At 37.4% G+C, this 16,492-nt stretch overlaps 1 protein-coding gene and 1 non-coding gene across 8 annotated transcripts in view; both read right to left on the reverse strand.

The window, feature by feature from the left end:
• Window positions 1–16,492, reverse strand: part of TUT4 (terminal uridylyl transferase 4) — a 125,979-nt gene that overhangs the window by 76,050 nt on the left and 33,437 nt on the right. For all 7 annotated transcript variants that reach the window (XM_058655132.1, XM_058655119.1, XM_058655139.1 and 4 more), the window contains exons 3-5: window positions 9,831–9,994; window positions 2,521–2,637; window positions 810–987 (exon numbers count right to left, since the gene is read on the reverse strand). In XM_058655132.1, the coding sequence (XP_058511115.1) occupies window positions 810–987; window positions 2,521–2,637; window positions 9,831–9,994 (459 nt within the window). The remainder of the gene's footprint in view (window positions 1–809; window positions 988–2,520; window positions 2,638–9,830; window positions 9,995–16,492) is intronic.
• On the reverse strand, window positions 1,875–1,979 carry LOC118758689 (U6 spliceosomal RNA). The gene has a single exon (XR_004995786.2). It is a non-coding gene; the product is annotated as a U6 spliceosomal RNA (small nuclear RNA).

Raw genomic sequence — 16,492 nt, forward strand, 5'->3', positions numbered from 1 at the left:
ATGTGTATCACTGTTTGAGCTATACATATCAAGCTCACAAAATATTTGGAAGTTATATAGATCACTATAATAAAGAAATTCCATTCCTGGTCTTATAAAAGCAAGTTATTTCTATACACAAATTAAATTAGAATTTATGTACTTTTAGTAGAAAACTAATATAAATAATTTTTAAAACTTCCCCATTTTTACATTATAACTATATTCTTTTATATTTCAGAATGAGTTTATATGAAATATTTATTTAATCACTGTCTAAAATTCTTTTGGGAATAAAAACCAAGTTTTATTTAAGATGCATTTACTTATCTCTACATCAATACAAAAAATGACACAAGCTAGGGACTGGTGTTGTTGCATAACAGGCTGAGCCACCACTTACAATATTGTCACCCCACACTGGAATGACAAGTCTAAGTCCAGGCTCTTCTGCTTTCCATCCAACTCCCTGCTAAAGTTTCTGAGAAGTACTTGGGCTCCTGACACCCATGCAGGAAGCTACAATGGAGTTTCTGGATTTTGTTCTGGTTCCTGTTTTAGTCATTTGGGAAGTAAACCAATGGATGGATGATATCTCTCTTTCTCACACTCTGTCATTCAAATAAATTTAAGTTCAAGCCAGTGATTTTGAAAAATTTATGTAAAAATGTATTTGAAAACTAAGAAATTACCCAAACTGCATTTAAATTTTTCTTGTATTGTAAAATAATCATATATCATAATATTTTTTCATTTTTCCCATTTATTCTAGCTCAAAAATCAGTGGGGGAGACAGTTGTGTGATTTTAAATTAAAAATAGGATCTGTACCTGGTAAAACCGCCGTTATAACTTGTGACATTTCCTCCACAATTTCCTTACGGACTCTGAGGTCATCATCTGTTATTCCTTGTTCTTTTGCTAATTCAATAACCGCAACACTCAAAGCAGCCAAGTGGGCTGGGGAGGGGGGTGGCAGAGATCGGAGCTCATTTTCTTCCTGTTTTTCCTATTATAATAATAATGGTTTCACAATGACAATAATGACAACAATAACAATAATGTTTCTATTTTACTGTCTTTATGTTTAGGAGGAAAGGACAGAAAAAACTAACTAAACAAATATTCACCTTTATGCATTGGATATAAAACACTACAATAAAGAAAAAAAAAGAGACATGAAACTCTTACGAAGCAGAGGTCAAGCAATAAGTGTTGCCACTGGAGAGGTTATTTACTTTTTAAAATTTGTTCTGCAGTAGTGGAAAAATTCTGATATGCTACAACAAGATATGCTAACCAAAACATTTAGCTAGTGATGTTGTAGTAGACAGATGTAGCAGAAGGTCAGGAATTTTGTTAACCAGCATGTGACATTATGAAGTTAAATAGTTGCAGGAAAACTTTCCAGACTCTGTCACCACAATGGATACATTGTCTACTACTTACAAGTGATTTCTTTCTTTTTTTTTTAAATTTTAAACAGATAAGTAATTTTCTCAAGAAACCTCTATTCACAAGACTAAATAATATATAATGACTGTTATCGACTAATCTATTTTCTAATTACTAAAAAATACATGCCAATTGCAAACACTATATAAAACAGGGAAAAATCATATCTTTTTTTAACTTAGAACTGCAAGACAGGAATGTGTTAATATTTTTCAATCAAAGGACAATTTCTTATCCTTTGAGACATAAAATTCCCTTCACATATAATAGCTGAAACTAGTTGCCACCTACTCATATACAATTCAACAAAGACTCTGGTCCAACCTTCAGTTCACTCATTATTACGACATTCACTATTAACATTAAGCTTACATGAGACACAGAATTGTGAAACACAGTAGTAAGTCAACCTCATTCTATAAATTTGTATGGCCTTTTTTTTAAAATATGGAACACTTCACAAATTTGCACGTCATCCTTGAGCATGGACAATGTTAATCTTGTCTGTATTGTTCCAATTTTGGTGGTATACTGCTGAAGTGAGCATACTGTATGACCACTTCTAAAAAGTCTAAACATTTAGATGAGTGCCTGAGGTTTCAGAACCACTCTTTTAGGATTCATGCAGAATAAGAATCAAGGCACAGCAGGATAAGCCACTGGTTGGGATGCCAGCATCCTATCAGAGTGCCAGTTCAAACGTCAGTTACTCCACGCTTCAGAACCAGCTTCCTGCTAATGCAACTGGGAGGGAGCAGAGGAGAGCCAAAGAACCACTGGGGACATTGGGGGAATGAAGTAGCAGATGGGAAATCTTACAATCATCTTTCTCACATTCACTCTCAGCAAGCAGTGGAAGAAAAATCTTAGTGTACCACTCTTTTTCAAATACAGCAAATGCTCAATAAAAACTGACTGACTTGACTGATAGTTTAGCAATCATCATTCTCGAGGATAAGCAAAAGACTCAGTTTCCAAGTACATCACTTCACTTACTGACTCAAAAAAGGATTTCATTTCAAGGTTTTTAAATCAAAAACATTTAGTACAGGTTTACCATTTGGAAAATACTTTCAAAATAACTTACCAAAATATTTTTCTTATGCCGTTTCTCCTTTATATGTTTATGAGCTCCCTGAATGTTTTCAATGTGAATCAAACAAAGTTTGCATAGATATCGACAATTGGTATATTCTGGTGATCGCTGAAAAGAAAAGATGCAATTTTGCAGACAAGAATAAATTCTCACTAAGTGAATAGCACAACTCTACAGATATAACCAATAGACAAACACTAAACAAGTAAACTTTTAGTTAAAAAATAGTACTAATATCCTAACAGATATTTGTCTTTTTCAGTCATCATAGCAGATTACATACTAATTTCAAACTTCATGGTAATGTTAAATACATTTAAATTCATCTGATATTTTTAGAACCAATGTAAGATAAGGCAATTGTGTTACTCATCTTTATTCCAGTGTTGGCCCAAAAATTTATTTCAAACTTAATTTTTAGTCTTTTTTATTACTATAAAAAATAAAAACTACTCTCAAATACAGGATTTCAGAACAATGGATCACAAATATGGAATCCCCAGCTGTAGGTGACTGCCTACAACTGCCTTGTACCTAGACAAGTGTTACACTGCTGGGAAAAAAGCAACCAAAAGCTGGCTGGAATCTCGGGCCTGATTCATCCTGTGGTAACTACACCAGCTGCCAGCATACTTCTGTGCCCTTTAACGTTAAATCTGATGAGAGGGGATGTGAGCAAACCATTACCATCCCCTTGCGAGGGTCTATGGACTAGAGTGATGGCCAATGAAAGCCTCTGATTTGGGCAGAGCTACAGCCACGGTCTCACCAGGCAACAGCCACTTTGTGGCACAAGAGTACAGAGGAGGGGCATTGGCTGTGCAGCTTGGGCAGACAGGGCCTTCCCAGACCAAACAGCTGCAATTGCCAGCACGTGCAAGAGCTGAGGCTAGGAGCAAGATGAACTGGGGGCCTGGAAAGCTAGCACAATGAGTTTCCTGGGCCATCATAAAGCACCCACTGTGGAAGAAGGTCCACCAATGGCAGCATTTCGTTTTACCTCACGATGGCCTCAGAAACATCTGGATTTCTAACCATAGGAACCAGAACCTGTGAGTGTGTGGTTTGGCTTCAACACACAGGCTGTAAAGAAGATAACATCATCCCAGAGTAATAATGAAGATGAAGATGCAGAGGACAGAGACACTGCCACTGACTCAGAGTTATCTGGCTCATAAGGGGAATCCTCAGATGATAGAGAATCCTGAATCCAGGATAGGTAAGCCTACAAACCTAACCAGCAGGAATTAAATACATGAGATGTGATGTAAGGGTTGCAAATCTCTGGGGGTGGGGATGAAATGGAACAGTAGGTAGCTAGTTTGGGGTCAGAAGCTAGAAGCCACAACTCCCCTGCTATTTGTAAATCCACCTACCTATCCACCAATCAATGACCCCTCTTCCAGAATGCACTTCTACTCACCAGGGATCTGCAGTGGTATCATAAAACCACTCCTTCCCAAGATCAATGAAGACTGGCAACATGGAGAGGAGAATCCTTTCTTTATGTGAACACCTAATGAAAGGCAGAAACGCTCCCCTCCCTCCCACCCTCCTCCCACCTGATCCTCTCCAACCCGGCACATACCATGAATGTACCTGTGATCTCCTCTCTCCTTAAATAAGGTTTAAAATATGGAAGGCAATTTCCAAAAATTGGTCCTGAATGCTCAGTATCATGAGAATAAATAATCCCGAGATAATCATTACAAAGGGAGCAATACTGACAAATTAATCTGTCACAGCATTTTACTCATACTTTGTGTATGTATTCTAGAAATAATAAAACAGGAAATTTTGAGTGCCTGTTAAATACTAGGCTCTATACTAGGTGACTCATGTACAGTTTATCGTTTTAATTTCCTTAATTATCAATAAGATGAATATTATTTTCATTTTTCAGATGTGAAAACAAAAGCCCAAAGTAGAAGACAGGCATTGTGGCATAACTGGCAGAGCCACTAATTCCTGCATCGCATACAGGCACCAGTTGAAGTCCTGGCTGCTTGACTTCCAATCCAATGCCCTGCTAGTAGGACGGGGAAAGCAGCAAAAGCTGGTTCATGTGCTTGGACCCTGCCACAGGAGGGGGAGACCCATACAAAGCTCTTTCCTAGCTTCAGCCTGCCCTAACCCTGGCCACTGGCTGAAGCCAATCAGACGTGAACCAGTGTAATGAAACTCTCGACGTGTAATTCTGTCTTTCCCTTTCTTTGTAATTCTGACTTTAAAAGAAGTCTTTAAAAAAAAAATGAAAGTTCAAAGTCCACACTTAGCATAGCAGTAAGCTGCCACTTGGGATACCCATTTCTCTTGGCAGACTGCCTGGGCTCAAACTCTAGGCCACTCAAGAGCCTAAGTACCTGAGTCCCTGCCACCCAAGGGAAGACACTGAATTGGTTCCCAATTCTCAACTCCTAGCTTCAGCCTGGCCTGGCTACCCTAGACATTACGGGCATTTGGGAAATGAACTAGCAGATTATAGTTCTCTATTTTTGCTTACCAAATTAGTTTAAGTAATTAAAAATTAAAAACAAAAGCTCATAGAGCTTAAAACTTTCACAGATATATGGCTGTATTAAGTGGGAGATACTGACTTTAAACTAATGTATGTCTGCATGTGAAGCTAATACTTTTCCCATAAGACTGTAATGACTAAAAATTTAGCAAGCTATAAAATACATGTTAGGATTTCTAACTTTATTTTATTTGAAAGGTAGAGAGACAAAAAGAAATCTTTCATCCACTAACTGGTTCACTCTAAATTTCCATAAAACCAGGGCTAGGCCAAAGCCAGGAGGTTAGAACTCAATCCAGGCCTACTGCATGAGTGTAAGGAACCCACCTACTTAAAACCATTCACTACTGCTCCCAAGGTATGCATTATCAGGAAGCAGGACCTCAAACCAAGCAATGTGATGACGCAAAGAGGCATCTCAAACAGCAACTTAACCACTACACCAAATTCCCACTGCATGGGTTATAAAACATTATGTTTAATGCTATCTAATTTTAGCAAGTGATTGGTCTTCAATATTCAACAGGTGATGGGTCTTGGCAAAAAGTGTCTTTCAACTCACAATAGCATATAATTTTTTTCCATATGGGATGTCCCAAATTTTTTAAGTTATGCCATAGACTTAAAATTAAATACAGCCAATATTTAGATTGTACCTAATTACCTCCTAAAAATCCTAGTAGGAGTCTTCATTTTACTGGAAAAGAAATTAAATCTCAGGTATTAAATAATTTACTGCAGGGATGGCACTCTGGCACAATATGTTAAGCTGTCACCTGCAACGCTGTCTGCCATCGTGCCTTGGAATGAAATAGAGGATTACTTGGGCAGCTGTGTATCACCCACAGGCCCTGGATTTAGCCTGTCTGAGGCTGTTGAATCAGCAAAGAAAAGAAAGCTATGTGTTTCTTTCTCTCTCTCTGTTTTCAAATGTTTTTAATGTAATCTGTCAAAAGCAATAAAGAGATAAGGAAATTCAATTCAATCTAATTGCTCCATTTCTTCATTGTAAAAATTATTAAAATTGGTCTTACTACAGAATAAATTGACCCAGTGAAGAGAATTCAATCTCTAGGCTTCCAATCACAATTATTTCTTTATTCATCAAATATTTTCTGAGCTCATAATATATGTCAAACATTTTTCCAAGAGACAGGCCTAACAACAGTAAACAAAACAGACAAGGATTCTTATCTGCATGAATTCACATTCTAGTATTTGAAAGCCCAAATGTGCAAATAAATTATAGAAATATGAGATGGGGAAATTGTTACTGTTTTAAACTCATCACTTAAGATTTTATTAATAAGGTGACTGAAAAGAAGTGAATTATTCGGCTATTTGGATATTTGCGGACATTCTAAGCAGAGAAAAAAAGTAAATGCTATGGCAGGAATATAAATAAAATGTGTAAGAAACTACACAAATGTTGGTATCACTAGAAAAGACAGATAATGAGGACCACATCACAAAGGTCCAGATGAGACCTCTGCCTTTTATCCCAAAACTGAGGAAAAGTCACTGAAGACTTTTGAGAAAGGAACTACAAAATCTAATCTGTATTTCTAAAAGGATAACTTGCCTTCTATATTAGGAAAAGAGGCAGGTAAAGCTTGTAGTCATTGGCATACTGTAGTAATCTAGAAAACAAAAAGTTTACTTAGCTCAAGATGAGGGTGGTAGAGGTGGGAAAAGTGAATGGATTTAGGAAATGAATATACAAATACCTAAAACTATGAATAGTAAAATGACTAATGGAGTCATAAAATTAACCATTTAATTCTTTGAATTATATAATGTGAGCCCAGTGCAGTAACCTAGTGGTTAAAGTCCTCGCCTTGCCTGTGCCAGGATCCCTTGTGGGCACTGATTCATATCCTGGCTGCTCCACTTAGCTCCCTGCTTGTGGCCTGGGAAAGCAGCAGGGAACAGCCCAAAGCCTTGGGACCCTGCAACCACATGGGAGAAACAGAGGGGTTCCTGGCTTTGAATCAGCTCAACTCTGGCTGTTGCGATCACTAGGAGCGAACCAGCAGATGGGAGATTTTTCTGTCTCTCCTTCTTTCTGTAAATCTGACTTTCCAATGAATTGTATGTTAGCAGACAAGAACATGTCTAAATTCTTTTAGTAAGCTTGGTTATAACACTGAATGAGGAGTAAGAAGGCCTGAGATAACTCCTTAACTATATCTCCATCCTTGGAGTCTGCTTTTGTGTCCTTATTTATAAAATTACAGAAAATGTGCCATTCGCCAGATTAACTCTACAAAGTAGCTGCTTTTAGTAGTGTTTACTACATATTAAGTCTTGTGCCAAAAACTTTACTTGCATTATCTTTAATACTAACAGCCCCAGCAAGTAGGTATAATTTTATGAAGAAACTGAATTTTAAAGAGTGTAAATAATCTAGTAATATTATCAAACCAGTAAGTGGCAGAGTTAGATCCAGTGACACCAAAATCTATACTGGACCAATATGCACACGGTCCTCGGAGTACCAACCAACTGGTGTGACCAGATACTGTGTTACGCACAGTATCAGATAAGACTGTGCATATCTGTTCATGTCCCAGCTACTCCACTTTTGATCCAGCTTCCTACTTATGTGCCTGGGAAAAGAGGGGAAGATGGCTGAAGTATCTGGGCCTCTATCACACACGTGGGAGATCCAGATGGAGCTTCTGGCTCCTGGCTTCTACCTGGCTCAGTCCTGGCCACTTAGAATATGAATTAGCAGACTGAAGACCTATATCTCTGCCTCTCCATCTCCCAGTAACTCTTTCTAAAAAACAAATTTTTAACAGGAAGGGGTTGGAGTGGGCAGCATTATGGTACAGTTGGCTAACCTGCAATGACAGCATCCCATGCAGGCACCACTGGAGTCCCGGTGCTCCACTTCAGATCCAACTCCCTTCTAATGTGCATGGAAAAGCAGGCGTGGGACCCTTTACCCACATAGGAGACCTGGACAGAGTTCTGGGCTTCTGGCTTTGGCCTGGTCCAGCCCTAACAGCTGCAGCAATTTGGGCAATGAACCAGATGAAAAGATCTCTATTTCTCCCTGAACTTCTCTGTAACTCTGCATTTCAAATTAGATTTTAAAAATGTTTTTTCTCTTTTAAAATATTTTTTAAATAAATAAAAAACTACTAGAGTTTCATTGCTGAGTATACAAATTTAACAACAACGAATAAAATGTCTTCCAGTGCTTCCAAGCTTTCCTTTCACCTTAGGCTGTTCTTTTCCCACAACTAATCCCCATTTCACAACTCCTTCCTTCTCCAAACAGACCTTTCCTGCTTCATTTCTTTTCCAGTGAAATCCCAGCTTATTTTTCTTGAAAACACATTTTCACATTTCCTTTATACCCTCCACATAATTAACCTACACCAATTTTCCATAACCTAACTAATTCCCTACCCATTCCTTGAGGCTTAACTCCAACTGCTGCCTTCACACCCTCAAACTCAAGTTGGCTACTTGTTCATTGATGACCAAAATGACCCATACTGTTATTGTTACAGGCTTACACATCTGTCTCTATTGAGTGATATCTCAGACAGGCACTGTTACGGTTTTTTTAAATGTCAGGCATGCCAAATTAAGTTTCAATCACAAGATCATGGCATATGAAAATAATTCCACATTTATCTCAGTGGATAGATTAAAAACAACTACTAATCCCAGGTGCAGGAAAAGGAAAGTGAGAGAACTAAGAAATTAAACATAACAGTAAATTATAAAATAGGCTTATTTCTAACCAGTTTTCAGTGAACCTAGCTATACAAAATAACTGCTAGATATGGTAACTTTTTTTTAATAAATTCTATTCATAATCCAGGACTGCCATCTTCAATCTGGATACAATCTCATATTTATCCAGAACAATGGACTATTTTCTTATATGTATATTCATAGACATCCAAGGTATCTACAGATGAATAGTTGCTTGTGGGTCTTTCCTTCAATATCTAGCAATGTTTTTATTATTGAGGCTTAGGAATATATATTTCTATATTGAGAAATCTATTAGTACTGAGGAACAAGGTATATCATGTTCAAATAGTTCAAACTACATAATAAATACTTAGCAAACATAGAGAAAAAAAGAGATAAAAAGGGAGGGCATTGAGTTATGCAATAATATTCTCTAACTTATTCCCACCGATTCGACTGGACTTTTAACTTCTAATGCAAAAAAAGACCCTATTGTTTTCACAAATACATTACAGTACCTCATATAGTACCTGGCACATCAAAAGTACTATCTACTTAATAAGTGAATAATTCTGAGGTCAGCGAAAGTTCTTCTATGACGAGCCAATGTAATAATTTGGTGCATGTTTTATGCTTTGGAAAATATACATATTTTACATTTTGCAAGTCATTATATACTCTTTATGGAAATTACTAACTCAAGTTTGCCATGACAGTATGAAAGTAGCCGTGAACAAAATACAAACAATTGGATATAGGCATATTACAATAAACCTCTGTTTACCAAAAAAAAAAAAAAAAAAAAAAGATCGGGGCTGACAGACTAAGTGTATTTATTACATTCAAATAAACAAGGGGCGGGTATAGGTGACAGTTTTCCAACCATGGATGAACAAATGAAGCAAGACTCAGAAATGTACTCATGTGAGGAGCACAGGGAGGGCAGGAAAGAAGGGAATGGAAAAGTGAAGATGAACACTCTCTTCCTCTCACAAGAAAAATAAGGAGATTTAAGGGGAAAGTTATGAAACATTTCCCTCCAAATAATTAAAACAACATAATATACTTTTTCAAGTCGAAAGATGTGATCTCTTTCTAAGCGTTCTTCTGCTTGTTTCAAGCCTAGCCTCTGCTCGGGCGTCAATGTAGATTCATCTATCACAGTGGCATTTTCTAAATAATCCATCTCTGAAGAATTTTCTTTATTAGATTCATTATTCTTCATTTTACCTACAAAAGGAAGCAATCACTTAGTTATCATTTGAACAGATAGATTTTTAAAAATTTAACAGAAAAATTACACGTATACACACGGAGAAATATTCTAACATTATGTCCAAGTATGTAGCAGTATGTAAATTACAAGTGAAAAACATACATGATGTCAAAATCCTAAAAAAAAAACTACATTATAGGTCAAATGTCTGCTTTGTTCTTTCAACCTACTCATCAAGAGATATACATAGCCAAGACTACACCATACAGAGCTAACATAATGTAATCATCATGTACAATCTGTTAAGTCAATTTGATAAAAAGCTATTTTGAGCCTCCCTCAAAGATCAGTCAATGAACTAAATTTACTGAAGTCACTGGCAGTTAAGGGAACATATGGGGCTAGGGTTAAGACACAATGAATTAACCTGCTACTTCCCATGCCAGAATATTGGTTCAAATGTAAGAGCTCAGCTTGTGATCCAGCTAGCGTGTCTGAGAAAGCAGCAGGTGACGGCAAAAGCCTCAGCCAGCCATGTGGAATGATTTGTTCTTGGCTGCTGGCATCACCTGTGCCAGCCCTGGCTGTTGCAGTCATTTAGGGAATGAACCATACATTGATCTCTTTCTCTCAACATAACTCCTCTGCTGCTTTGCCTTTCATAAATAAATTAATGAATAAAGTTTAAAAAATATATATAAGAATATTTCAAAATTTTCACAGAAAAAATGGAATTAAGATTAATTTTAGCATAACATTTTTTAAGTCTGTATACAATGGGACTTCAAAAATTCAAAAGAAATATGTATTATGAAAAAAGTATGCATGGATTTTTTGAAAAAAATATTTAAAGTGAATATACTTTCTGAAGTGCCCTTGTACATGCCAAAAAAACTGTAACAAGCCTCTGTGTCTCCCATTAAACTTTTCACAATAACAGTTTTTTCTTATTTTCTCTAACTATGTAATCTATTAAAGGCAGGCTATGTGGTTTCATCACTGCATTCTAGAATTTAATATTATGTAACTGGCATCTAATAGGTTTGATTACCACTATAATTTTCTTAAAAATTCATTTGCTTGAAAGAAAGACTGACAGGAAAAAGGAAACAGATCTATGCTCTGGTTGTACTGCCCCAAATCCAGCAAATCCTGCAGTAGCTGGGACTGGGCCAGCTGAAGCCAGGAGCCTGGAACTCCACCCAGTTCTCCCTGTGAACGGCAAGAATTCAAGCACTTGCACCATCACCGCTGTCAGCTAGGCACAGCACAGAACACAAGCATTCCCAACGAGCAGATGGACACTCTGAGCCACAACACCCACCCACCACATGCTCTGAAAGCCAATCTAATATCCTCTGTATTTTTATTAGACACTCTATTATCTCATGCAACATAATGGGATTTGTATTCAACTAACCACTACATTACATGATAGATTCCTTAATATAAATAATTTTTTGTCTTCAAACTTTAATACAATGCCCAGAGCAGAGCTGACATTTTACTAACTGTTAAATATATAAATGATATTGTATATACTAAAAGCAATTCTGCCATTTAGAAAGATTAATTCCCTCAAACTCAAGAACTAAGTCCAGAGCCAAGCATGATGACTCAATGGCAGCATGATGGCTCAATGGCTAAATCCTCGCCTTGAAAGTGCCAGGATACCATATGGGCACCCATTCATATCTCAGCTGCTCTACTTCCCATCCAGCTCCCTGCCTGTAGACTGGGAAAGCAGTATAGGATGACCTAAAATCCTTGGGACCCAGCATCCATGTGGGAAACCTGGAAGAAGCTCCTGGTTTCTGGCTTCAGATCAGTTCATCTCTGGTCGTTGCGACAACCTAGAGAGTGAACCAGCGGACAGAAATCCTGGCTCTCCTTCTCTCTGTAAATCTATCTTTCCAATAAAAATAAGTATCTTTAAATAAATGAATAAATAAATCAGAGGTTTTTTTTTTTTTTTTTTTTAAGTAGAGTGACCAGAGAGAAGGAGATCTTCCGTCTGCTACCTTCCTCCCCAGATGGCTTGCTCAGTTTGAGTCAGAAGGAAGCCAAGAGCTTCACCACAGGATGAAGGAGACCAAACACATGAGTCTTTCACTGTTTTTCCCAGGTCATTAGCAGGCAGTTAGATAAGAAACAGTATCAATATGGGATGCTGGCATGGTAGGCACCATTTTACCTGTTGGGGCCAGCTCCCAACCTTTCCTCTTTCCTAAGCTCAGTTTCCTCAGGTATTTTATTGTCACAACAAAAAGCAGACTAACGTAATTTAAAAAGAAAAAAAAAAAAGCATACCAAATCCAGCCCTCTGTCCTCAAAAGTCAACTTACAGGCCACCCAGAAGAAACCTTGAAAGTCAATTTTATCTTTTGATAGCACTTATTTTCTGAATACAAAAAGAAAGGTAGACCTTTAAAATACTAATGTCTCCTACGAGAGTACAGGAGTTTCTAAAACAGGAAGGTAAACTGATAGGCAAAGATGCTATACAAAGGACTAAAACCCCTAAGTGTGACTAGGTTAGATAAATGTTTCTTAAATTAGTCACAGTAACATTGAACACAAACAATTTGCTATTATGTTCTAGTAATTGGAAAAGTAGTTCATACCTTAGTAACTTTTTGTTACAGAAATATAAAAGAAACAGATGAAGCCCGAGTTTTACCACTATACTTTATGGAAAAGGGATAGTAGAAAAACAACATATTTATATAACTTTCTAATTTCTTCATGAAAAATTTCTGTATGATAAGGCAATTAATATCAGCAAACCCAGAAAACTTATTTCTGTTGCGGCCAGTATTGTGATGTAACAGGTGCTGTCTATAACACAGGCATCAACACTTGCTCCAGCTGCTCCGCTCTTTTTTTTTTTTAAAGATTTATTTATTTTTATTGGAAAGGCAGATATACAGAGAGGAGATACAGAGAGGAAGATCTTCCATCCGATGCTTCACCCCCAATTTGGCCACAACAACCGGAGTTCAGCCAATCCCAAGCCAGAAGCCAGAAGCTTCTTCTGGGTTTCCCACATGGGTACAGGGTCCCAAAGCTTTGGGTCATGCTTGACTGCCCTAGGAGGCCACAAACAGGGAGCTGGATGGGAAGTGTAGCAGCTAGATTAGAGCCAGCATCCATATGGGATGCAGGTGTGCAAAGCGAGGTCTTTTTAGCCACTAGGCTACTGTGCCAGGACCCCAGCTACTCCACTTCTAATCCAGAATGGTGCTAATGACATGGGGAAAGCACAAAATGCTCCAAGTGCTTGAGTCCTGGCCTCCCTTATGATTCCAATTGGAGCTCCTGGCTCCGGGTTTTGTTTCATCTGGGGGATGAACTAGCAGATCAAAGGTCACTTTATCTCTTTTCATTTTTCTAATTCTCCAAAAAATGAACCTTTAAAAACCCATTTTTGTCAATATAAAGACATAGATGGGGTATTTCACATAGAGGTAAAGACACAGCTCGGAATGCCTACAGGACTGCCTGGGTTATACTCCCAGACTGAGTTCTGATTTCAGCTTCCCACTTACATGTATCCTGAGAAGTAGCAGGTTATGGGTCACTAGTTATATCCTGTCACCCATGTGGGAAACCTATATTGAGTTCCTAGCTCTCAGCTTTGGCATGGCCCAGCTCTAGCTCTTACAAGTACTTGGGCAGTAGATGGGAGATCTGTATTATCTGCAGTAGCAGAAATAGTTGGGACACCTTCTGTTTGATTCCCAGGCACATTAGCAGGACACTGGATCAGAAGTGTAACAGTGTGATGCTGGAACCACAAACTTTGGCTTTATTTGTTATCCCATGGCTCTGGCCCCAAATTTTTTTTTAAAGTTTTAAGAAATGTTATGCTATCTTCCTCTAGGAGTAAAAAAAAAAAATACTTAATTTTCTGAAATTAACATACAAAATTAAGACAAACTGTAAGATGGCATTCCAAATGTCAGTTCCATGAAATACTAACAGTGATAAAACAAGAGTAAAAAAAAACTGATGTTCAACCAAAAACTTAATACACAAATGTTCACACACTATTCACCATAACCAAAAGTGAGAATAACTCATATGTGCATCAGTGATGAACAAATAAAACGTTTACAAAAACATACACGATGTATTCATTAGGCTAGAACATTACTCAGTTGCCTTAGCCCAGGCTACCTTAACAAAATACCATAGATAAGTGGAGTTAAACGATAGAAATTTATTTCATCAGTCCAAGAGACTGTAAAATCCAGTGTCAAGGCACATGGCTGCAGGCTCTGCAGACTTATGCTGAGTCCTCTCATAACCTTTCTTTATGGAAAAATATCTATATTCCTTCTCCTTTGTGTGTACATAAGGCCACCAATCCTCTCAGAATAAGACCCAACCCACTGATCTCATTTAATCTTAATTATCTATTAAAGCCCCTATTTCAAATCCAGCTCCATTGAGAATTTGGAATTTCAATAAATGAATAGGTAGAGGGAGAGAATACAGTCCACAACAATGATCTTCAGGGCCCGCACTGGCTGTTGCGGTCATGTGGGGAGCGAATCATCAGACAGAATATCTTCTTCTCTGTCTCTCCTCATCTCTGTATATCTGACTTTGCAATAAAAACAAATAAATCTTTTTTTAAAAAAACCTTATCATCAGTCATAATAATATCACTGCCTACGATCTTTCCTTTTTACTTTCTTACTATAGGATTAGTAACTATCTAAATTATTACATCTCCTTATTCTTCATTATACTTGTCTCCTCCCTCTACTAGGAACTCCCTACGGGCAGTGTGGCAGTTTCGTTCATTACGTATTCCTAGTGATGAGATCAGGCCCTGGCAAATAACAGAAACAAACAAAAAATTGATTAATAAAACCTATTAAATACAAACATCAAACATTTTATTGAAGAACAATCTAATGAAAAACGATTAATTAAAATATCATTTTGAATTTTACATGAGTTAGAAATGCTAAGAAGTCATGAATGAACATGACTCCAAGGCAAAAAATAACATTGAAGATAGTATATAAAACAAGTACTTATGAAAATAACTGTTGGACCTGCCACTGTAGCCTAGCAGCTAAAGACCTCGCCTCACACTCGCCAGGATCCCACATGGGCACTGGTTCTAATCCCAGAAGCCCCATTTCCCATCCAGCTCCCTGCTTGTGCCCTGGGAAAGCAGTCGAGCATGGCCCAAAGCTTTGGGACCCTGCAACCGCATGGGAGACCCAGAAGAGGCTTCACGTCCCTGGCTTCAGATCAGCGCAGCTCCGGCAATTGTGGCCACTTGGGGAGTGAATCAATGGACAGATCTTCCTCTTTGTCTCTCCTCCTCTCTGTATACCTGACTTTCCAATAAAAAAGTAAAATAAATGTTAAAAAGAAAGAAAGAAAATAACTTTTAATTAGCAACTCCTAATCTGCTAAAACAAGTTTTTAAAAGGATCTGTTTGTATTCTGGTTTCTAGCTTTGTTAAGCTAGTTCAACTTGTTCTCTATGCTAAAAACAACAAAATTATATTTAATTGGAATAATAAATACTTACATTGCTTAATTCTGTTAAACTTCATAACAAAAGCAACATCATCTCCGTTTTTTTTATAAAAATGAGGAAAGATATACATTTTAAAGGAATAAACAAATTATCCAAGATTATAAAATTACTAAATAATATTCAAAACCTATACAATTTTAGTCTATGGACCATGCTCTTTGAAAATCTTGCTGTGATTTCATTTAGTGGGTTTTAAGAAACCTTTAAATCATCTACATACAATTGTGAGCTTAATTTTTTTCTTACATACATAAAAAAAGTTATTTCTATTTTAAAAAGGTCTATCCATATGCCATTATGTGGGTATCCCCACAAATTTTAAAAAGCTATTTCTGAGCTCTACCAGTACTTTCCAAAGTATGGCAAAAAATGATTCAGTTATAGCTTCTTTTTATTTCTAAATCAAAGAAAGGCTTTCTTCTTCCAGTTGCAGATACATCAGAAAAAAAAATTCCTCCTGAAATTGATGTAAACAAATCCAGGATTCCATTACTCAAAGAAACACAAGAATATTTCCAAATATTTACTTAAAATCAGGGCAGTGATATGGAATAACAGGTTGGGTCATGTTTTGCAATGCTGACATTCCCCCAAGCTCACTAACTGCTCCACTTTCAATCCAGCTCCCTGCTACTGTGCCTGAGAAAGCAGCAGAAAATGATCCAAGACCTTGGGCCCCTGATTCACATGGGGGACCCAGATGAAGGTACTAGCTTCAGCCAGTCCTCTGGGAGGTAAACAGCAGACGGCAGATCTTGCTGTCTGTCTCTCCCACTCTGTAATTTTGCCTTTCATGTAAATAAACAAATACATTTTTTAAATAAATAACACAAATTTTGATTATTTAAAATAAATAATCAAAACCTCAGAAACAGGGGTCGGCAGTGTACAACAGCAGATTAAGCTGCCACCTGCAAAGCCAGCGTTCTTCCTGCTAATTTGCCTG

This window comes from Ochotona princeps, chromosome 2 (assembly GCF_030435755.1).
Source record: "Ochotona princeps isolate mOchPri1 chromosome 2, mOchPri1.hap1, whole genome shotgun sequence".
Classification (NCBI taxonomy): Eukaryota; Metazoa; Chordata; class Mammalia; order Lagomorpha; family Ochotonidae; genus Ochotona; species Ochotona princeps.